At 38.3% G+C, this 25,000-nt stretch overlaps 1 protein-coding gene across 2 annotated transcripts in view; it reads left to right on the forward strand.

The window, feature by feature from the left end:
- ATPCL (ATP-citrate synthase) overlaps positions 1–25,000 on the forward strand; it is a 391,624-nt gene that overhangs the window by 278,716 nt on the left and 87,908 nt on the right. For both annotated transcript variants that reach the window (XM_070082262.1, XM_070082263.1), the window contains exons 2-5: positions 10,247–10,500; positions 10,658–10,916; positions 13,630–13,842; positions 17,502–17,659. In XM_070082262.1, coding sequence (XP_069938363.1) covers positions 10,247–10,500; positions 10,658–10,916; positions 13,630–13,842; positions 17,502–17,659 — 884 coding nt within the window. The remainder of the gene's footprint in view (positions 1–10,246; positions 10,501–10,657; positions 10,917–13,629; positions 13,843–17,501; positions 17,660–25,000) is intronic.

Here is a 25,000-nt window from a genome sequence, read left to right on the forward strand (position 1 = left end):
GATCAAAATGAATTTTTTATGAGAGAGCCACAGAATTTGGTTAACACAAGCCTATCTGATGTTATCCTGACGCCAAATGACTTCGAACAGGCGATAAATGACATACATACCCATGCACTCTGCCCCAGGGCCAGACTCATGGAACTCCGTGTTCATCAAGAACTGCAAGAAGCCCCTATCACAAGCTTTAACCATCCTATGGAGAGGGAGCATGGACACGGGGGTCGTCCCACAGTTACTAAAAACAACAGACATAGCCCCACTCCACAAAGGGGGCAGTAAAGCAATAGCAAAGAACTACAGACCGATAGCACTAACATACCATTTCATAAAAATCTTTGAAAGGGTCCTAAGAAGCAAGATCACCACCCATCTAAAAACCCATCAATTACACAACCCAGGGCAACATGGGTTTAGAACAGGTCGCTCCTGTCTGTCTCGACTATTGGATCACTACGACAAGGTCCTAGATGCACTAGAAGGCAAAAAGAATGCAGATGTAATATATACAGACTCTGTTCCACAAGGCACAGTACTCGCTCCCATCTTGTTCCTCATCCTCATATCTGACATAGACAAGGATGTCGGCCACAGCACCGTGTCTTCCTTTGCAGATGACACCCGAATCTGCATGACAGTGTCTTCCATTGCAGACACTGCAAGGCTCCAGGCGGACATCAACCAAATCTTTCAGTGGGCTGCAGAAAACAATATAAAGTTCTACGATGAGAAATTTCAATTACTCAGATATGGTAAACACGAGGAAATTAAATCTTCATCAGAGTACAAAACAAATTCTGGCCACAAAATAGAGCGAAACACCAACGTCGAAGACCTGGGAGTGATCATGTCGGAGGATCTCACCTTCAAGGACCATAACATTGTATCAATCGCATCTCCAAGAAAAAATGACAGGATGGATAATGAGAACCTTCAAAACTAGGTATGCTAAGCCCATGATGACACTCTTCAGGTCACTTGTTCTATCTAGGCTGGAATATTGCTGCACACTAACAGCACCTTTCAAGGCAGGTGAAATTGCTGACCTAGAAAATGTACAGAGAACCTTCACGGCGCGCATAACGGAGATAAAACACCTCAATTACTGGGAGCGCTTGAGGTTCCTGAACCTGTATTCCCTGGAACGCAGGCGGAAGAGATACATGATTATATACACCTGGAAAATCCTAGAGGGACTAGCACCGAACTTGCACACGAAAATCACTCACTATGAAAGCAAAAGACTTGGCAGACGATGCAACATCCCCCCAATGAAAAGCAGGGGTGTCACTAGCACGTTAAGAGACCATACAATAAGTGTCAGGGGCCCGAGACTGTTCAGCTGCCTCCCAGCATACATAAGGGGGATTACCAACAGACCCCTGGCAGTCTTCAAGCTGGCACTGGACAAGCGCCTAAAGTCGGTTCCTGACCAGCCGGGCTGTGGCTCGTACGTTGGTTTGTGTGCAGCCAGCAGTAACAGCCTGGTTGATCAGGCTCTGATCCACCAGGAGGCCTGGTCACAGACCGGGCCGCGGGGGCGTTGACCCCCGGAACTTTCACCAGGTAAACTCCAGGTACACACAAAAATGTGCTAGTCCCCATAGACGCTGTATACCTTATTTTTTTCCTGTCAGTGATTAGCTTACCGATAGTAAATTATTATTTTTTTTTAGATCCTGTATAAAAGTTCATATGATTTTCCAGTAGGGCTAAAAACGCGCGCGTGCGCACTGCGCACTCCCCTTCCCCACCTCAAACCTGCACCGTCTAACATGACTGTGGAGGCATATCCTCCTCTGGCTACTCCATCGCTCGGGATTGTGGGGCCAGTTCCGGTTTCTTCCGCTTTTTTTTTTTCGGCCTCAGTCGTTGAAAGTTAGGATTGACTTGCTCTTTGCAGGTGACAGGGGCGTGTTTTGAGTATTACTGTACCTGAAGACTTTTTTTTTTATCACATTTTATGTATATATATATATTTTCCTTTGTAACCTGTGAAAAGTGACAAAATTGTTAGAATGGGTTGCCTTCAGTGACCATGGATGGTGTGGTCGGTATCATCTCCGTCGGCGTTTTTCGGTCTTGTATGTGGACGACCTTGTGTATTGCCTGGCGTTCAGCATTGTATTTATTAAAGTATCTATTTACTCGACTGTTACATCGAGATAGAACATTCTCCAGTCATGCATTTTTACATAATTTCCCGTTGGAATTTAGTTTTCGTTAACATAAAATAACGTACAAAGAGAATTCGCTAAGATCTATACAACAGAAGCCCAGCGATTAGCTTTAGAATAGGTGGCGCAGCTTCAAGGTGACAGTGAATAATATTTGAAAAAATGGCTGCTTCTATCCACGAAAAGGCTGTCCATGATATGCGGCTTCTGGCAAGGTGACTTGCTTTCCATTGTGCTGCTTCACGGAATGGTTCTTCTGAGTTTGTAGTGATATTTTTTTGTGATTGTTTTTAACCTGCTCTATTTGAACAATGTCAGTATGCGCCCTTTTGCCACTACATGGAGTGTGGCTGTTAAATAAACTCCTTGGCTTGCCATTCCATGCAGCGTTTGATGAATCTTCACCACCAGGTAATTTTATATTGCACTGGGGCGTTCTGTTCGCTCCTAGACGGTCAAGACTTTGTGATGGGTCGAAGAGAGGGTGAAGAGGCATCAGGAAAAATCATCAGTGAGGACTTTTTGAAAGTTACCAAGGGAGTGTTCGCAGTGCACCCGGTGGTCCCGAAGATTCAAGAGTGGCTTACTCATGTCCACACCCAACGTAAGACAAGAGTATATTATTATATAAATGGCTTAGAAAACTTACAAGTTGATGAATGAGAGACACGTGCAATACGCTTTATCAAGCCGGAACGGCTTGAAGAAGCTCCTGGAGAGCGAAACGTTGCCACAGTATAATGTCACATTAGTTGCACTTGTGTCCTTTTACCTAACAAGTTAGGTTGGTGCCCAAGTTACGTCGGGATCCCAAGTAATGAACAGACAAATACTAAAACGAAGAGTATTTATACCTTCTCATTACATTATAACAATGTTACTTGTGGTGTGTCGGTAACTGTAGCACAAGTGTTAACAGTTTGCCAGTGACACCGGCTGCTTCAGTTATAGCTTGGTGTTTGACTGCCCTGGCACCCATCTAGACCTTAGGGTAGATTTTAGGTGATTGTATAATGTTTTAAAATTTTACAGATCTTTTTTATTGATGAATTTTAACAGTGAGAAAGCACGTATTATTGTACTAAGTACCTGTTAATGTGCTTGGTGTTTTAGTGGCCAGTTTTAGCATTTTAACATTTCTCTATATTGAAATGTGTTAAAAGATTTACTGGTCATAGCGCATTATGCAATTGTTAAAACTTCGAGATATTCTTTAATGTTTCCTCGTAGCTCGGATCTCTGTACCTTTTTGGTGGTAACCTCTCGACTACCTTGAGCTTCATGTACTTAAGCTAAGTGTGGGTTCTAAACTGCTGCTGCATACTTGACGATTTTTTCTTATGAATACGGTGAATGGCACCGAAAAGATTTATCTTAAAGGCTGTTATCAAGGTTGCAAGTTTAGTGCTTGTCTCCTCCTGCGTGTGCGCTTCTGAAGACTGTGGGAGTTTGTAAGCGTCAGGAGACCCAACACGGGCCCCCCGAACGGTATTTGGACAAGGTAATATTGATTCACCAGATCTTGACCACACCCCCGCGCCTTCTTCATTATGTACAGTACCTTTTCTCTACTCATTTTCCTGCCTTTCTACTACTCATCTCTTGTACCCCTTTTCTTCCTTACGGACTCACCCCTCGTCTTCCCCCCCCTCCCCATCTTACTCCCATTTTTCCAATTTTCAAAATTTTTGCTTACCTTTCTTTCCTATCCCAAAGACCATCTCTTTCCTTTTCGACCTTGGCGCATCACTTTCCGTTGGTGAATATTTTTAAAACTTAAAAGAAAAATAATTCCCTAAAATAATCGCTTCCGGTATGGCATGTTGACGCAGTCGAGAATTTCTTACATATCCAAAAGAAAACATGACTCTTATAGTACAACATATTTTTCATAAAATTTTATAAGGAATTCTTCATTAATATATATATATATATATATATATATATATATATATATATATATATATATATATATCTATATGTATATATATATATATATATATATATATATATATATTATATATATATTATATATATATATTATATATATATATTATATATTATATATATATTTATTTATAATATGTATATTATATATGTATATTATATATTATATATTTATATATATATTTATATATATTATATATATATATATTATATATATATAATATATATATATTATATATATATATTATATATGTATATTATATATTATATATATATATATTATGTATATTATATATTATATATATATATATATTATGTATATTATATATTATATATATATATATATTATGTATATTATATATTATATATATATATATATTATGTATATTATATATTATATATATATATATTATGTATATTATATATTATATATATATATATTATGTATATTATATTATATATATATATATATATTATATATTATATATATATATATATTATATATATATATATATATATTATATATATATATATATATATTATATAATTATATATATTATATATTTGTTTAACCGTTGTGGGATCTGATAGTGAGGTGTTGGCCAGACCCCTTATATAGCTTCCTTGGATGCTTTACTTTCATAGTTCCTTGATAATGTGAGTAGTCACGAAAGCGCTTGGAATTTCTCTATTTTTTCAGAGTGGTTGTTTTGCATATTCCGAAATCACCTGTTTACTGTGATCTTATTGCATATTATATATATATATATATATATATATATATATATATATATATATATATATATATATATATATATATATATATATATAAATTCTTGCTAGTATTTGAAGAATGTTCTGCTCAAAGTTGTCACTGTAATAAACCATTAAATATAACTATTTGCGAGATCAAACTAGCACATTCCAGAGTTCAGAACATTGAACTTTACTCTGATTTTGTTATGGCAAGCTTTATAAATGAGAGTATTAATCATATCAGGCCTTGGGTCGAGGGATGTCACAAGGTTGATAATGATCAACGCGATTGTTTGTGCTCCATGGTACCATGGGGACAAAAACTGCCTTGTATTTGTATTGCCCATATTCTGGTTCGCTCTCCCTCATACTGTACATAACGAACATACTGTTCCCACGAATTAATGGACGAGGGTATATTCCTGTTATATGAAGTTGCCTTTCTTTTTAGGAAATATTCTCGTTGAATTAACTGTGTGGAAAATACTGTATATATTTTCCGGAAATGCAGTATATGTAAATTAATGGTCTCTATTGTATTTAATAAAAATTGTTATAAAAAATGGGAAGTTCTGCACCTGCACAGAGGAGACTCGCCATTGTTGTTTGAATTGGACAAGAAACGTTAATGAATAATCGGAAGAATTTTCGTCGCTCTAGAGGTTAAATTGGGCTAACACCTCTCAAATAGGAGCCGAGATTGTTGGTTGTGCATTCCTGCAAAACTTGAGATATTAGACGACTGGACAAGACAGCTCCAGGAACCTCAGATAAGCTATCTAAATTTGTGTTATAATTCTGGCCAGCATTATCTTCATAAATTTGGTTAGAATGAGGTTTTTGAGTATGATACACATTAATCACCAGTCAAATTGGTGAATGATATTAAGATATATTCTCCTTCTGTTATACAAATGTGTATAAGTATCATTTATTAATTTTAATATACAGTCCACCAATTTTTATTTTTACCAGAATTCCTGGTGTGTATGTACATTTCATTTGTAATTATAAGTCTAGAGCAACTTGTGGACATGACAGTTGTAGGTATCGAAGGAGGACGTTTTTGTGACCTAGGTGTCCCAAGTTCCTACTTGTCTAAGTAACTTTGATAAATAATAATTATCTGTAACCATTTACTGGTATGTACATTATGAGTTACATCCAGATAAATGTGATTTTTCACAAACTGTATATAAAGTTAGAATATTCTACATTAAATCCTAACTTAATCTATAGTAACTATTTTTGTTGTCTGCTTAGATCGTTCAGAAATTGAAGCACGGGTTAGAAAAGGAGCGGTACTTTACAATTACGGGTTGTTAGGAAGGGGGTTGTTTGTGTAAAATTTAATCAGATACACGAGCATCTTTTAAGTTTGTTAAAATGATCATCATTTACAGTAAATGCTGCTTATTCTAACTCTTTTCGACATAATGGATAACTTTTATATTGATTCTTCACAGTAAACCTTTTAAAACAGTCTTACTAAGACTATCGGTTATTACAGAGATCACCTTTAAATACCTCCACATAAGCATTTCCAGGGTACTTCTGTTAAAGCTGTCCTTCTTTATGCTCTTATGTTTCCCAGAGTAATCAGTATTGATCCTTAAGGGTCGATCAAAGGTCGATAAATGGCAGTTCTAACTAAGCAGAGGAACAGACCGAACCTGGAAGAGCATGGTGACTTACGACTAAAACGCTCCAATCTCCATCCAAGAAGCAGTGCCCTTGTTGACGCTCATTATTATGATTCATAGTACCATTGAACTACTATTTATTAAGTTATTTTCATATAAATGTTTGGGGTCGATGAAGAAATTTGAAACTTCATGAAGGAGTCGATGAGCTGAAGAGTTTGGGGACCCCTGATTTAGTGTAAAGGCTTCCTATATCAACCACTTTGAAAGTGCTAATGTATTGTAATGACTTTTGCAATAAATGCCTCTCTCATAATTTACCTCTCCACCTTACAACACGCCTCCCACATTCATAAAACATTTTAGTGGCCCAACACCTCCCATACCCCATTTACATACCCATTAGAAATTCCTCAACCTCCAACTCTGGATGCGGGGTGTTCTCCTGGAGTGTGGTTTTTGTGTTCGCAGTCAGAAAGTGTGAGACTTCTCTCTGCCTAAGGTTCGTCTTTTGATGGGGATCACAATGTTGAACCCTTGTGGTGACCAGTTTCACAAGTACCTTCACACTGCCTATGCATTTGGCTGCTTCTGTATCTGTGCGTAGAGGGATGCTTCGTGGTACAGGTATAATACATAGCTTCAGTCTCGCAGAACATGGATGATTTACACTCCTGTCTTGCTCTCTTCAACCCGACCCTATACAGTAGATAACGAACGAATTTTGTTACAACAAATTAATAAATTCATGTTTGTATATTTTGATTGTTGGCTGTAATATTTAGATTAAATTAAAATATATCGGTATTCAATTTTGAAGGTTGCTTATATCGCTCAGAGAGCAATAAAACATGTATAAACGTTAGAGATCAAATAACTGTGTATAAACGCCAGGGAGCAAACAACTGTGTATAAACGTTAGAGAGCAAGTAAATGTTAGACCAAACAATGTGTTTTGTGACTGAATATTATTAAGGTCACCGGCTTCGCTTACTTGCTGCTCCAAGTTTTTTTTTTTAACTGTCGGCTCACCGGTCACTGAAGCTAGCTTTCCAGTCTTAAATATTCTACTTTATTTTAGTGTGTTGGAACATATTAGAAAATCATCTTGCAAGTTCTGATATGACGCACAAATGCCAAACAGGAGAAGCGTCATTTACGTTTTTCCCCACATGACCATAGGGTGACATGCACGTAAAAGGGGTTACAAACTGAGCACTAGGTGAACCTGTTAATACCGCTCATCTCAACCCCTTGTTTCCTTCTTGAGTATGTCAGCTTGACAGATGACTCAAATTACAAATGTTGCATTTACTAAAGTAACAAAATAAAACAATTCTTAACACGACATGATTGCGTTTTGTCTTACCTATGTTTGACCCCTTGTATGAAATTTGTTTCCACTGTCATGACTCGTTCCACTTAATTACCACTCTTTCATCAAAGGAATATTAACTAATATCCTTGCATTTTGTATGGGTGTGTAAAACATGCAACTGTTGAAGCCTCTCAGAAGTTGCATTATAAGTTATGGAAAGTTGAAACTAATCAGGTGCGACATTCAGACATGATTCCATGAAAAGCAGTATTTCAGTTCGTTTCCTCCAAAAAGGCAAATTGGGACTTAAACAGACCAAAATCACTCCAGACTTGACCAGATTTTAAGAAAGTACAGAAATCCTTCATTTGTTATGTAAACTTACGGTATATGACATACAAAAGTTTAACAATGGACTTGAGAGTGCGCACACATTTAGACAAAAGCACATAAAATTGATTTAACCTAAGATAACCAAATATAGTAAAACACTGCTTCTTCTGATTAGACGATAAATTCTCCAGTTATTTCAGGAACCAATTTGATTAATAAAATTGGCATATAACTTACACTTGCCCACCTGTTACGATCCGGCTATGGCCAGGCTAAAAATTGAGTCTGAAGCTGTAGTTATAGCCATACTGTGGAGAGATCTTGCAGCATAGCATCTACAGCTCTCAAAGGACACCCCTCAAGGAAGGCTCCTTGATGTTGGTGAGGGGCTCTTGATTTAGGGAATTGGATCTGTGCTCCAGTTCCCCGAATTAAGCCTGAATGCCTTCCACATCCCCCCCCCCAGGCGCTGTATAATCCTCCGGGTTTAGCGCTTCCCCCTTGATTATAATAATAATCTCAAAGGACAATTCGGTGATCAAGACTTGTGGACCTAGGCATCTCCATGACGTCTTCTGATCATAGCGACCCGGTGGAGAAAGTGCTTGCCACCAGTTATTTGAACCCGAGTTTTTTTGTTTTTTTTTATTCGCCGGTATTCTCCCGGCCCGGGTCTTTTCCAAGTAGTGTGGCATCGTTTTCCACTGGTCGAGAGTGAGGAGGCTATTGGGATTCTGAATCCTGGAGTGGTTGTGATTCGACAGATTAAGAGGATGACGGGTGGAGTCGAGTTCACTGGTCCTTACTTTAGACCAACTGGTCTTAATCTACATAGATCGTAAGTGGAGAGACTTGGATATAAAGCCATATATTCCCTTCGTAGTACAGTGTTTCATGCAAGAAGCTTGCTCACCAGTGAGTAAAGTGTTGCATGTGGAGATGATTTCTCCACTACCTTCTCTATCCTTTACTGGCATTTTTGCAGTCTCAAGTGTGGGGAATGGGGGGAGGAGAGTGAGTCAGTGAGTGTGTCAGTGCTGTGCTATGTAAATGTACTTATTGGACATAACTCCTGCATCTTGGCATATCATATGCGGTCATCACTCTTAACCGTAGGACCCTACATGCTGTGGAGCCTCGCTGGGACAGAGCCCTTCCCCTCGCTAGGAAATTCTTCCTGCCCATCCTTTGGGCAACTTACCAGTAGCCCTCACCCTTTGCCAGTTACCAAAAGAGTCCTCTGTTCGCTCCAGGGCTCAGTGCAATCTTCGCTGCTCTTGTGCTGATAGCTCGCTCAGTTGGTTCTCGTTTCTCAGATTCCCCCCCATGTGCTCCTGTTTGCCCCGGCCCAGTATGTTTTTGTCCACCATGTGGTCCAAAAGATCCTGGAGTGGTTGGCACGTCTCCTCGCCCATCACATTGAAGTGGAGTTCTGTTGGTGTCCCGGGAAATGAGCAAGTGGATACCGAGGCAAAGGCTACTATAAAGCCCACTCTTTTGCCCTACAGTGACTTTCTGGGCAATATCCACAGGTATGTTCTTGGGAATTGGCAGGCCGGTGAACATTGCAGTTGGGGAACAGGTTATACAGGGTTCGGCAGGACATGGATGCTTGACTCTCCTTTTAATGGAATCTTCACTTTGAGATGAATCTCTTGAAGAGGATCAGTCACACTCATCTCTTCTATCATCAGCTGTTTGTAGGTGCTCCTGTGCCCAATGTGTAGCTCCTAATGTGCTGCTGATGGTGAGCCATATTTTAACAGTTTACCTTCAGCTTGGGACTTTTAGCCTCCTTAGTTTTTGTGTAATTACCGAGGTGCCTGCAGGGACCTCGAGGAACTTTCAGAAAAGTCTTTGGGCATTCATAATTTAATATGAAACTATGAATGGTTGTGAGTAATTCATATTTTTATTGTTTTTTAATATGAGAGTATTTTTACCAGCAAATCTTAAGTATTTAGATAAAAGCACAAATAGCAACTTGCACCAAATTATTGGGCTTTTTAGTGTTTTTTTTTTTTAGTTGTATGCACGTTCACTCAGAATAACTCGGTTGTTATGTTTTCCAGGTTGGCAGAGCCGTGGGAAAACTTCGTAACTTCATCATTGAACCATTCTTGCCTCATGACCAGAGTGATGAGGCCTATGTTTGCATCTACTCTCATCGCCATGGGGACACCATTCTTTTCACACATGAAGGAGGGGTGGACATTGGTGATGTTGATACCAAGGCTCTTAAGCTTGAAGTGGGTATTGAAGAAAAGCCAACAGAAGCTCAGATTAAAGAGCAGCTACTTACACACATTAATGGCACTCGTAAAGAGTAGGTTTTTTTTTTTTTTTGTAATTTGAGAAATTCCCTATTTTCATTGCTTTCAAAAATATACTGGTATTGATATGTTTGTGGTCAGAATTTTCAGTTGTAAAACTGAGTAATAATTTTCATTGATACTGCAATCAGTTGATTTTTCTTCTTTCAGCAAAGCTGCTTCATTTATCAAGGCGCTCTATGATCTGTACGTTGGCCTCTACTTCACATACCTGGAGATCAACCCACTCGTAATTACCTCAAAAGATGTATACATTTTGGATTTAGCTGCCAAATTAGATGCCACTGCAGAGTTCATGTGTAAGTCAAAATGGGGTGATATAGATTACCCACCTCCATTTGGCCGAGATGCTCTACCTGAGGAAGCCTTTATAGCTGACCTGGATTCTAAAAGTGGAGCTTCTCTCAAGGTACAGTAGGCCCAGTTCTCTACATCTGCTTCTGTATTACCATACTTTTATTAACCCTTTCAGGGTCCAAGGCCCAAATCTGGAGTCACGCACCAGTGTCCAAGAATTTTTAAAAAAAAAATTTGTTATTTTTTCTTATGAAATCGTAGAGAATCTTTTTGTGAAGGTAATAAAACAAAAAGTACGAAATTTGGTGGAAAATTGACGAAATTATGCTCTCGCGAATTTTGATGTCTCAGCGATATTTACGAATCGGCGATTTTGCCGACTTTGACTCCCATTTTAGGCCAATTACATTATTCCAATCAACCAAATTCTTAGCTATTTCACTAGTATTACTTCTATTCTATCGATTGAGCACAAGAAATCGCCAAGTCAACTGTTTCAACTACAAAATAAAGTGATCGGAAATTGTTAATTTGGCCAATTTAACACAAAGTTCAAAATATTCCAATTTCAAAATAGGGTCCAGAATGAACAATGTAGGCATTCCTGGCACTAAACTAACATTTCCTCTGTTCATTAGTTATGTTTTGAGGCTTTACAAATAAATTCCATTTTGATTTTTTATTCACATAATGAATTTTTATTCACACCAAAAAATAGAAGATTTACTGTTATGCAATATTGTAATAATTGTATAAATATCATCACCATATTTGTGAATGTATATTAGACCCACCAGCTGGCGTGTATTAGATGTGTGAGGTCGTTTGTTTACTCTTGAATATCGGCAAAAATTTAACATTTCTGATACTTTGAGCTCAGTTTCAAGCCATTTCCAGTGCTAAAACCAATCAAAATCATCTCTATTTCTGTAATATGTCTTCCATTCTATCAAATGAGACCAAGAAATCGCAAATACAAATATAAAAAACATACGAAAAAACACTGCAAAGTTGCTGTTTTAATCGAAAAATCATGATTTAATTTTTTTTCTCTCATTATACACAGTGTGCTGCAGGATCTGTTTTATGTGGTGCACACATACCACATAGATGTATTCTCTCATATCTAGGCCCAAATGTACCACTCACAGTTTATCAGAGTGAGCTGAGCTCATGGCGTAGATCTACGGTTTGGACCCTGAACGTAAAGCCGTAGATCTACGGGACGGACCCTGAAAGGGTTAAAGAAATATACTGTTCACTGTGGGATATACTTTTCCTGAATTGTTAAAATATTAGGCGATGCTCAAGAACTTGATTCTTATGTCATACAATATTTTTGGATAAAATAAGATGTTTAAAATAATTAAAAGTTTCAAGTGGTACTGTAAAATACAAGAAAAAAATTGGATCTTTTTCAGCAATCTCAGTGTACTTGTGGCCTTGCCTTTTTTTTTATTATAATTGTGGCCTTTTGTTCTCTTGTCTAATACTAAAAAAAAAAAAATCTTCAGTCCTCTATTTTCTTGTATCCTTTTGATCATACATGTTCTACAATATTTAGTTTGTAACAACAAGTTTTTATTAGGATGTCTTGATTTTTGTACATCTTTATCAAGTAATGATAAAGTTCTGCACAGAGCAAAATATTGTCCCAATTTTTTTTTTTTTTTAAAGGTCTGTAATATTCTGTTTGGATTCAGATGAGAGCATTTTTCAATGTTTGTGTATTACAATGCAACACAGTACAGTATTTGAAAATGTTAACCCTTTGACTGTCACAACCCCAAATGTTAACCCTTTGACTGTCACAACCCCAAATGTTAACCCTTTGACTGTCACAACCCCAAATGTTAACCCTTTGACTGTCACAACCCCAAATCCTGAGGTGTCTCCTGGTGTTGCAAAATATATGAAAAAAAAAATTATTTTTCTCATGAAATGATAAAGAATCTTTTCCCAATGGAAACTGCGTATTTACTGATTTCAACTACCCAATAAAATGGTCAGAACTTGTCAATTTGGCCAATTTCACACAAAGTAAACAAAATGCCAGTTTCAAAATAGGGTCCAGAATGAACAATGCAGACATTCCTGGCTCAAAAATTACATTATCTTTGTTCATCAGTCATGTCTCCAGGCACCTCTGATATTACTCTTGCTTTCTATTTTGAATTTTTATTCAAACAAAAAATAGAAGATTTATTGTTATGCAGACTTCTGCAATATTGTAATTGTATAAATAATGTCATCTCATTCATGACTGCATAATAGAATGGCTAGTTGGACATTTATTGGACAATGACATCATTTGTTTACTATTGAACATCGGCAAAAATCAAACATTTCCCCTACTTTGAGTTCAATTTCAAGGTCCTTTTCATAGTAAAACCAATCAAAATCACCTCCATTTGTATAATATGTTTTCCATTCTATCAAATGGGACTACAAAAACGAGAATATAACCATAAAACTATACGAAAATACACCTCAAAGTCGGCGTTTTAATCCAAAAATATGGTCGGAGATTTTTTTCTTTTCTCATTGTGCACTGCATGCTGCAGGATTTTTTTTATACAGTTCACACTGACCACACAGACCCATTCTCTCACGTGTGGGCCTACCAGCTTTCTCCTGCTTGATTTGAAGCCGCTAGAATTTTTGAGTATACGTATATACGTCAAATGCATTGGCTCGTAAGATGTATATATATGACTGAAACAGTCAAAGGGTTAATGTTGTGTATATGTTGACTTGAGCACTGACTCGGTGCACTGGCACACTGGCTCCCACAATGTGTTGTAATATGAGTTCTATTTTTCCAGCTGACTATCCTCAATGAGAGAGGTCGTATATGGACAATGGTTGCTGGTGGAGGAGCATCAGTCATTTACTCTGACACTATTTGTGAGTTAGGAGGGGCTGAAGAACTGGCCAACTATGGTGAATATTCAGGAGCACCCTCAGAACAACAGACCTATGAGTATGCAAAGACCATTCTTACACTCATGACAAAAGAAAAGCATCCTGATGGAAAGGTTTGATTTTCTTATAATTCTTTCACAATGACTTGTTGATTCATTACACTGGTCTGCATGATTTTTTTTAATTAAGTCTATGGTATCTTTTTTTGGTATATATGGAAAATAGTGATTCATTGTGTTTTTTATTCATCTCTATCACATCAGGCTGTCAAGTTATACGGAAACGTTACTTTTCTCTTTTCGTATAACGTGAGTAAATGAGAAAGTGGTATATTACTAATTGAAATGCTTATGTTATATTCACTTAAATGTTAAATCTATTTTTCTTCTTATTCTTTTTAGTAATTATTACAGGAAAAGGGGTTATTAGCCCATTGTTCCTGGCATTTTAGTTAAATCTAATATATTTTTCTTTATTTTCAGATTGTTAATATGTTTAGAGGCTGCATAAATTAACCAGACATACTTGCTATGTCTGGGGTCAGTTCGCCTTTTCAGATTCCTGGAGCAACATTACTCCTTTATTGAAGTGCTGCTACTTTACTTATTTTGGCTGCAAACTTGGAGACGAAGCTTGCAAGAGTTGCATCAGTCAGCTCCAAATGTGGTCATACCATTGGAGTACCAATGGTATGGCAGGAGCAGATGAACCACCATGAAGACTGCTACTTTTGTATGACTAAAGTAGCTGGGTTCAACAAGAAGATTAAAGATCACATGATATACCCAAATATTCCTTCAGCAATAAGGCCTGTTCCACACACTGAAGATATTCCTGCACTTGTGCCACCTGAGACATGGCAAATTTCATGAGTCTGATACCAGTGATTCTAAGGAGATGGTAGTAGACTATGAACCACCAACAAATGATGATCCCAAACCTTTCAACCAAGTTGAGCTCCAAAAGAACATGCATAGTTGCTTGGCTCTAGACTGAAGGAACACAGGCTTCTAGCTCCTGGAACAACATTCGCTTGGTACCGTCATCGTGAAGCAGAATTCACTTGGTTCTTTGACAAAGAGGAATCTTTAGTTTTCTTTTCAAATATTTCTGACCTTATTAAACACATGGGGATGTCATACAAAGCAGATGAGTGGAGACTCTTCATTGATTCTTCTAAAAGAAGTTTAAAGGCTGTACTTCTCTACAATGGCAACACAGCCAATTGGCCATAGTGTCCAAATGTCAGAAACTTACGCAAATATGAAGCCAATAATATCTGCAATCAAGTGCAGTACCAGAATCACAATTTTTCTCATTTGTGGTGATTTAAAAATTATTGCTCTCCTAGGTCTTCAAGGCGGATACACCAAGTATCCCTGTTTTCTGTGTTTTTGGGATAGTCAGGCAGACAGCCAGCACTGAACAAAAAGACTGGCCACCAAAAACCAGCTTCTTTCCTGGAAATCACAATGTGATAACTGTGCCACTAGTTGACCCCCAAGAAAATTCTGCCACCACTGGAATCAGTTTCCTCGTATAAGTGAAGGAAGCTAAAAGCAGGAATCTTTGTTGGCCCTCAGATTCAGAAATTGATGAAGGACAAGCATTTTGATGAAGCATTAGCAGGTGTAGAAGTGAATACCTGGTTTTCATTCAAGCAGATGTTCCACAACTTCCTGGGAAACAGGCACTCCCCCGAATATGAAAAAATGATGCAAGACCTGATTTCAAGTTTCCAACAACTTGTGTCTAGAATGAGTGTGAAGATGCACTTACTGCACTCACATCTTGACTATTTTTCCCAACAATTGTAGGGACTACAGTGAGGAACAAGGAGAGCGGTTCCATCAGGATATTTGCACCATGGAAACTCGATACCAGGGCAAATGGAATGTCAGCATGATTGCAGATTACTGCTGGTCATTGAACCTTAATGGTCTCGATGCACAGCACAAGCGAAAATCAAAGTGGTCCTCCTTCCTTTGATTCAGTATGTAGGCTAACCTAATGGCATATTATTTTAATAAAATTTAATTTGATTCATGTTGATTTGGAATTCATATGTTCTTAAAACTAACAGAATGGGGTTTTCCATGATTACTTGTCTAATTTCAATAAATTAAAAGTTTATTAAAAATTCACATTTTTTTATCATTTTGTATTTTATTCAAAATCCTTATGTGATTGTAAATATCAAAATCATTTTACTATCAGCAGTCCAAGAATATGCAAGATCGCAACCATGAATAAAAATAAAAATTAACAACATTCCACATGCAGACCAGTGTTGTATATATAATTTAGTGAGAGCATCCAGTGTTTAATACTATAGTTAAAAAATGATAAATTTCTGTATATGCATTTCTTAAATTATATTGAGGTCTTTTACGAATTTATTAGAATGTTTAAATAGGTCCAAGTAAATTTAATAAGAACATTAATTAGCCGTGGTTGTTTAATATATTTATAGATGGGGTTGTAAGAGAAGTGAATGCGAGGGTCTTGGCAAGAGGCGTGGAGTTAAAGTATAAGGAATCACACACAAAGTGGGAGTTGTCACAGCTGCTCTTTGCTGATGACACTGTGCTCTTGGGAGATTCTGAAGAGAAATTGCAGAGATTGGTGGATGAGTTTGGTAGGGTGTGCAAAAGAAGAAAATTAAAGGTGAATACGGGAAAGAGTAAGGTTATGAGAATAACAAAAAGATTAGGTGATGAAAGATTGAATATCAGATTGGAGGGAGAGAGTATGGAGGAGGTGAATGTATTCAGATATTTGGGAGTGGACGTGTCAGCGGATGGGTCTATGAAAGATGAGGTGAATCATAGAATTGATGAGGGGAAAAGAGTGAGTGGTGCACTTAGGAGTCTTTGGAGACAAAGAACTTTGTCCTTGGAGGCAAAGAGGGGAATGTATGAGAGTATAGTTTTACCAACGCTCTTATATGGGTGTGAAGCATGGGTGATGAATGTTGCAGCGAGGAGAAGGCTGGAGGCAGTGGAGATGTCATGTCTGAGGGCAATGTGTGGTGTGAATATAATGCAGAGAATTCGTAGTTTGGAAGTTAGGAGGAGGTGCGGGATTACCAAAACTGTTGTCCAGAGGGCTGAGGAAGGGTTGTTGAGGTGGTTCGGACATGTAGAGAGAATGGAGCGAAACAGAATGACTTCAAGAGTGTATCAGTCTGTAGTGGAAGGAAGGCGGGGTAGGGGTCGGCCTAGGAAAGGTTGGAGAGAGGGGGTAAAGGAGGTTTTGTGTGCGAGGGGCTTGGACTTCCAGCAGGCATGCGTGAGTGTGTTTGATAGGAGTGAATGGAGACAAATGGTTTTTAATACTTGACGTGCTGTTGGAGTGTGAACAAAGTAACATTTATGAAGGGGTTCAGGGAAACCGGCAGGCCGGACTTGAGTCCTAGAGATGGGAAGTGCAGTGCCTGCACTCTGAAGGAGGGGTGTTAATGTTGCAGTTTAAAAACTAGTGTAAAGCACCCTTCTGGCAAGACAGTGATGGAGTGAATGATGGTGAAAGTTTTTCTTTTTCGGGCCACCCTGCCTTGGTGGGAATCGGCCAGTGTGATAATAAAAAATATAATTAATTAGGTAAGCAGAAATTTTTTCATTGTAATCAGACTATAGCAAACATTCTTGTGTATAGACATCCTTCTAATTAAACTGAATGACTTGTATAGGTTTAGTGCTCTTGTGTTAACTGAAATTTTAATGGTTAAATTAATTGGATTTTGATTGAAGGCTTTTATTTTTACTTACAGGTCCTCATAATAGGCGGTGGCATTGCCAATTTCACCAATGTTGCAGCAACATTTAAAGGAATTGTACGAGCCTTGCAACAGTTCCAAGCTAAGTTAGTAGATGGGAAAGTTAGCATATTTGTTCGCCGTGCTGGACCCAACTACCAGGAAGGTCTACGGTAAGTCACGTTATTGTAAGTTCCACAAGATGAATTGACGAGTTGTTCTAAGTGGTAAAAAATTAACCTTTTGATCTGAAAGAATAATTTCTCTTTTTATTTTGTTAAAATTAAAGACAAATTTAATAGTGTGTAACATGCAGAGAGACCTAGTGTTAAACTTGCAATGATCCAAAGAATGGTGAATTTTACATCAAAATTTATTTTTGTTGAAAGAGTTTGCCAAATTGAATTCACTGGTTAACTTTTTCACTGTCAAATTCTTTCCCTCCCCTTCCTTAAGAGGCCAGAGATAAAAAATTTATTTTCCAGTTTTCTAATAACCATAGCTTTGAGCTTTTTATGCATAGTGATAATGGTGCCAACATTATACATTGCATATTGTGTGTGAATTGGCTGAATAACAAAAATACGAAAAATCAAAATCAGTGTTACATCATTATGTACATTTAGGATAAAATAAAACATCCCAATTGGTTTAAGTGTATTTTTGTAAGTGCTTCTGTAAGTGCATTTTAGGGGGTCTGAAATGGACTAATCTAATTTACATTATTCCTTATGGGAACAAATTCGTTCAGTAACGGCACTCGAACAGCCTTCTGGAGCGAATTAAGTTCGTAACTCTAGGTACCACTGCATATTGTTAAAATCACCTTAATTGTGATTTTCACAATTAGGATTTGTGGCCCTTAAAAAATATTTTTTTTTTTTTAAATGCTATACAAAATATTCATTCCAAATTTCTTGCTTAAAAGTTTTGTAAAGAATTACTATAAACAATAACGGTACGTTATCAACATCATTACGTAGGGTTATCATTTTATGAAGGGGTTCAGGGAAACCAGCAGGCCGGACTTGAGTCCTGGAGATGGGAAGCACAGTGCCTGCACTCTGAAGGAGGGGTGTTAATGTTGCAGTTTAAAAACTGTAGTGTAAAGCACCCTTCTGGCAACACAGTGATGGAATGAATGATGGTGAAAGTTTTTCTTTTTTTGGGCCACCCTGCCTTGGTGGGAATCGGCCAGTGTGATAATAATAAAAAAAAAATTCTTTTTTTTTTTAAACACACTGGCCATCTCCCACCGAGGCAGAGTGGCCCAAAAATGAAACTTTCACCATCGTTCACACCATCACTGTCTTGCCAAAGGTGTTCTGATACGATAGTTCAGATGATCCTTCAGGCAGCAGATACCCCCATCTCTCTTCTAGAGTGCAGGCACTGTACTTCCCACCTCCTGGACTCAAGTTTGGCTAACCAGTTTTCTTTAATTTTTTTTTTTTTTTTTTTTTTTTTTTTAACAAGTTGGTCGTCTCCCACCGAGGCAGGGTGACCCAAAAAAAGAAAGAAAATCCCCAAAAAGAAAATACTTTCATCATCATTCAACACTTTCACCACACTCACACCTTATCACTGCTTTTGCAGAGGTGCTCAGAATACAACAGTTTAGAAGCATATACGTATAAAGATACACAACATATCCCTCCAAACTGCCAATATCCCAAACCCCTCCTTCAAAGTGCAGGCATTGTACTTCCCATTTCCAGGACTCAAGTCCGACTATAAGAAAATAACCGGTTTCCCTGAATCCCTTCACTAAATATTACCCTGCTCACACTCCAACAGATCGTCAGGTCCCAAGTATCATTCGTCTCCATTCACTCCTATCTAACACGCTCATGCACGCTTGCTGGAAGTCCAAGCCCCTCGCCCACAAAACCTCCTTTACCCCCTCTTTCCAACCCTTTCGAGGACGACCCCTACCCCTCTTTCCTTCCCCTATAGATTTATATGCTTTCCATGTCATTCTACTTTGATCCATTCTCTCTAAATGACCAAACCACCTCAACAACCCCTCTTCTGCCCTCTGACTAATGCTTTTATTAACTCCACACCTTCTCCTAATTTCCACACTTCGAATTTTCTGCATAATATTTACACCACACATTGCCCTTAGACAGGACATCTCCACTGCCTCCAACCGTCTCCTCGCTGCTGCATTTACCACCCAAACTTCACATCCATATAAGAGTGTTGGTACTACTATACTTTCATACATTCCCTTCTTTGCCTCCATAGATAACGTTTTTTGACTCCACATATACCTCAACGCACCACTCACCTTTTTTCCCTCATCAATTCTATGATTAACCTCGTCCTTCATAAATCCATCCGCCGACACGTCAACTCCCAAGTATCTGAAAACGTTCACTTCTTCCATACTCCTCCTCCCCAATTTGATATCCAATTTTTCTTTATCTAAATCATTTGATACCCTCATCACCTTACTCTTTTCTATGTTCACTTTCAACTTTCTACCTTTACACACATTCTCAAACTCATCCACTAACCTTTGCAATTTTTCTTTAGAATCTCCCATAAGCACAGTATCATCAGCAAAAAGTAACTGTGTCAATTCCCATTTTGAATTTGATTCCCCATAATTTAATCCCACCCCTCTCCCGAACACCCTAGCATTTACTTCTTTTGCAACCCCATCTATAAATATATTAAACAACCATGGTGACATTACACATCCCTGTCTAAGACCTACTTTTACCGGGAAGTATTCTCCCTCTCTTCTACACACCCTAACCTGAGCCTCACTATCCTCATAAAAGCTCTTTACAGCATTTAGTAACTTACCACCTATTCCATAAACTTGCAACATCTGCCACATTGCTCCCCTATCCACTCTATCATATGCCTTTTCTAAATCTATAAATGCAATAAAAACTTCCCTACCTTTATCTAAATACTGTTCACATATATGCTTCAATGTGAACACATGATCTACACATCCCCTACCCACTCTGAAACCTCCTTGCTCATCCGCAATCCTACATTCTGTCTTGCCTCTAATTCTTTCAATAATAACCCTACCGTACACTTTTCCTGGTATACTCAATAAACTTCTTTCTTTCTTTCAACACACCGGCCGTATCCCACCAAGGCAGGGTGGCTCAAAAAGAAAAATGAAAGTTTCTCTTTTAAATTTAGTAATTTATATGGGAGAAGGGGTTACTAGCCCCTTGCTCCCAGCATTTTAGTCGCCTCTTACAACACGCATGGCTTATGGAGGAAGAATTCTTTTCCATTTCCCCATGGAGAACTCGATAAACTTCTTCCTCTATAATTTTTACGATCTCTTTTGTCCCCCTTCCCTTTATATAAAGGGACTGTACATGCTCTCAGCCAATCCCTAGGTACCTTCCCCTCTTTCATACATTTATTAAACAAAAGTACCAACCACTCCAACACTATATCCCCCCCTGCTTTTAACATTTCTGTCATGATCCCATCAGTTCCAGCTGCTTTACCCCCTTTCATTCTCCGTAATGCCTCACATACCTCCCCCACACTTACATTCTGCTCTTCTTCACTCCTAAAAGATGGTATACCTCCCTGGCCAGTGCATGAAATTACCGCCTCCCTTTCTTCCTCAACATTTAAAAGTTCCTCAAAATATTCTCGCCATCTACCTAATACCTCCCTCTCCCCATCTACTAACTCCCCTACTCTGTTTTTAGCTGACAAATCCATACATTCCCTAGGCTTTCTTAACTTGTTTAACTCGCTCCAAAAATTTTTCTTATTTTCATTAAAATTTCGTGACGGTGCCTCTCCCACTCTATCATCTGCTCTCCTTTTGCACTCTCTCACCACTCTTCACCTTTCTTTTACTCTCCATATACTCTTCTCTTTTTATAACACTTTTGCTTTGTAAAAACCTCTCATAAGCTAACTTTTTCTTTTATCACACCCTTTACTTCATCATTCCACCAGTCACTCCTCTTTCCTCCTGCCCCCACCCTCCTATAACCACAAACTTCTGCCCCACATTCTAATACTGCATTTTTAAAACTATTCCAACCCTCTTCAACCCCCCGCACTACTCATCTTTGCACTAGCCCACCTTTCTGCCAATAGTCGCTTATATCTCACCCAAACTTCCTCCTCCCTTAGTTTATGCACTTTCACTTCTCTCCTACTTGTTGTTGCCACCTTCCTCTTGTCCCATCTACCTCTTACTCTAACTGTAGCTATAACTAAATAATGATCTGATATATCAGTTGCCCCTCTATAAACATGTACATCCTGGAGCCTACCCATTAACCTTTTATCCACCAATACAGGTAGTAGGTTGGTAGACAGCAACCACCCAGGGAGGTAAAACGAAAGCCTGTAATTGTTTTACATGATGGTAGGACTGCTGGTGTCTTTTGTCTGTCTCATAAATATGCAAGATTACAGGCATGTCTTGCTACTTCTACTTACACTTAGGTCACACTACACATACATGTACAAGTTTATTTATACACACTCATCTGAGTTTTCTTTGATTTTCTCTTAATAGTTCTTGGTCTTATTACATTTCCTTTTTATATCCATGGGGAAGTGGAATAAGAATCTTTTCTCCGTAAGCCATGCGTGTTGTAAAAGTCAACTAAAATGCCGGGAACAATGGGCTAGTAACCCCTTTTCCTGTAAAGATTACTAAAAAGAATAAGAAGAAGAAAATTGTCAAAGTGGGAAGTCTGAATGTGCATGGATGTTGTGCAAATGATAAGAAAGAGATGATTGTGGATGTTATGAATGAGAAGCTGGATGTCCAGGCTTTAAGTGAAACAAAGCTGAAGGGGGTGGGAGAGTTTCAATGGAGAGGAATAAATGGGATTAGGTCAGGGGTTTCAAATAGAGTTAGAACTAAAGAAGGAGTAGCAATAATGTTGAAGGATAAGCTATGGCAGGAAAAGAGGGACTACATATGTATTAATTCAAGGATTATATGGAGTAAAGTAAAGATTGGATGTGAAAAGTGGGTTATAGTAAGCGTGTATGCACCTGGAGAAGAGAGAAGTGTAGAGGAGAGAGAGAGATTTTGGGAAATGTTGAGTGAATGTGTGGGGAGTTTTGAATCAAGCGTGAGAGTAATGGTGGTTGGGGATTTCAATGCTAAAGTGGGTAAAAATGTTGTGGAGGGAGTAGTAGGTAAATTTGGGGTGCCAGGGGTAAATGTAAATGGGGAGCCTTTAATTGAGCTATGTGTAGAAAGAGATTTGGTAATAAGTAATACATATTTTATGAAAAAGAGGATAAATAAATATACAAGGTATGATGTAGCACGTAATGTAAGTAGTTAGATTATGTATTGGTGGATAAAAGGTTGATGGGTAGGCTCCAGGATGTACATGTTTATAGAGGGGCAACTGATATATCGGATCATTATTTAGTTGTAGCTACAGTTAGAGTAAGAGGTAGATGGGAAAAGAGGAAGGTGGCAACAAGAAGTAAGAGGGAGGTGAAAGTGTATAAACTAAGGGAGGAGGAAGTTCGGGTGAGATATAAGCGACTATTGGCAGAAAGGTGGGCTAGTGCAAAGATGAGTAGTGGGGGGGTTGAAGAGGGTTGGAATAGTTTTAAAAATGTAGTATTAGAATGTGGGGCAGAAGTTTGTGGTTATAGGAGGGTGGGGGCAGGAGGAAAGAGGAGTGATTGGTGGAATGATGAAGTAAGGGCTGTGATAAAAGAGAAAAAGGTAGCTTATGAGAGGGTTTTTACAAAGCAGAAGTGTTATAAGAAAAGCAGAGTATATGGAGAGTGAAAGAAAGGTGAAGAGAGTGGTGAGAGAGTGCAAAAGGAGAGCAGATGATAGTGGGAGAGGCACTGTCAAGAAATTTTAATGAAAATAAGAAAAAACTTTGGAGTGAGTGAAACAAGTAAAGAAAGCCTAGGGAAAGTATGGATTCGACAGTTAAAAACAGAGTAGGGGAGTTAGTAGATGGGTAGATGGAAGTATTAGGTAGATGGCGAGAATATTTTGAGGAACTTTTAAATGTTGAGGAAGAAAGGGAGGCGGTAATTTCATGCACTGGCCAGGGAGGTATACCATCTTTTAGGAGTGAAGAAGAGCAGAATGTAAGTGTGGGGGAGGTACGTGAGGCATTACGTAGAATGAAAGGGGGTAAAGCAGCTGGAACTGATGGGATTATGACAGAAATATTAAAAGCAGGGGAGGATATATTGTTGGAGTAGTTGGTACTTTTGTTTAATAAATGTATGAAAGAGGGGAAGGTACCTAGGGATTGGCAGAGAGCATGTATAGAACCTTTATGTAAAGGGAAGGGGGACAAAAGAGATTGTAAAAATTATAGAGGAATAAGTTTACTGAGTATACCAGGAAAAGTATACGGTAGGTTTATAATTGAATGAATTAGAGGTAAGACAGAATGTAGGATTGCGGATGAGCAGGGAGGTTTCAGAGTGGGTAGGGGATGTCTAGATAGTGTTTACATTGAAGCATATTTGTGAACAGTATTTAGATAAAGGTAGGGAAGTTTTTATTGCATTTATGGATTTAGAAAAGGCATATGATAGTGGATAGAGAAGCAATGTGGCAGATGTTGCAAGTATATGGAATAGGTGGTAAGTTACTAAATGCTGTAAAGAGTTTTTATGAGGATAGTGAGGCTCAGGTTAGGGTGTGTAGAAGAGAGGGAGAATACTTCCCGGTAAAAGTAGGTCTTAGACAGGGATGTGTAATGTCACCATGGTTGTTTAATATGTTTATAGATGGGGTTGTAAAAGAAGTAAATGCTAGGGTGTTCAGGAGAGGGGTGGGATTAAGTTATGGGGAATCAAATTCAAAATGGGAATTGACAGTTACTTTTTGCTGATGATACTGTGCTTATGGGAGATTCTAAAGAAAAATTGCAAAGGTTAGTGGATGAGTTTGGGAATGTGTGTAAAGGTAGAAAGTTGAAAGTGAACATAGAAAAGAGTAAGGTGATGAGGGTATCAAATGATTTAGATAAAAATTGGATATCAAATTGGGGAGGAGGAATATGGAAGAAGTGAATGCTTTCAGATACAGTGGACCCTCGATTAACGATATTTTTTCACTCCAGAAGTATGTTCAGGTGCCAGTACTGACCGAATTTGTTCCCATAAGGAATATTGTGAAGTAGATTAATCCATTTCAGACCCCCAAACATACGCGTACAAACGCACTTACATAAATACACTTACATAATTGGTCGCATTCGGAGGTGATCGTTATGCGGGGGTCCACTGTACTTGGGAGTTGACGTGTCGGCGGATGGATTTATGAAGGATGAGGTTAATCATAGAATTGATGAGGGAAAAAAGGTGAGTGGTGCGTTGAGGTATATGTGGAGTCAAAAAACGTTATCTATGGAGGCAAAGAAGGGAATGTATGAAAGTATAGTAGTACCAACACTTATGTGGATGTGAAGCTTGGGTGGTAAATGCAACAGCGAGGAGACGGTTGGAGGCAGTGGAGATGTCCTGTCTAAGGGCAATGTGTGGTGTAAATATTATGC

Source organism: Cherax quadricarinatus, chromosome 7 (assembly GCF_038502225.1).
Source record: "Cherax quadricarinatus isolate ZL_2023a chromosome 7, ASM3850222v1, whole genome shotgun sequence".
Taxonomy (NCBI): Eukaryota; Metazoa; Arthropoda; class Malacostraca; order Decapoda; family Parastacidae; genus Cherax; species Cherax quadricarinatus.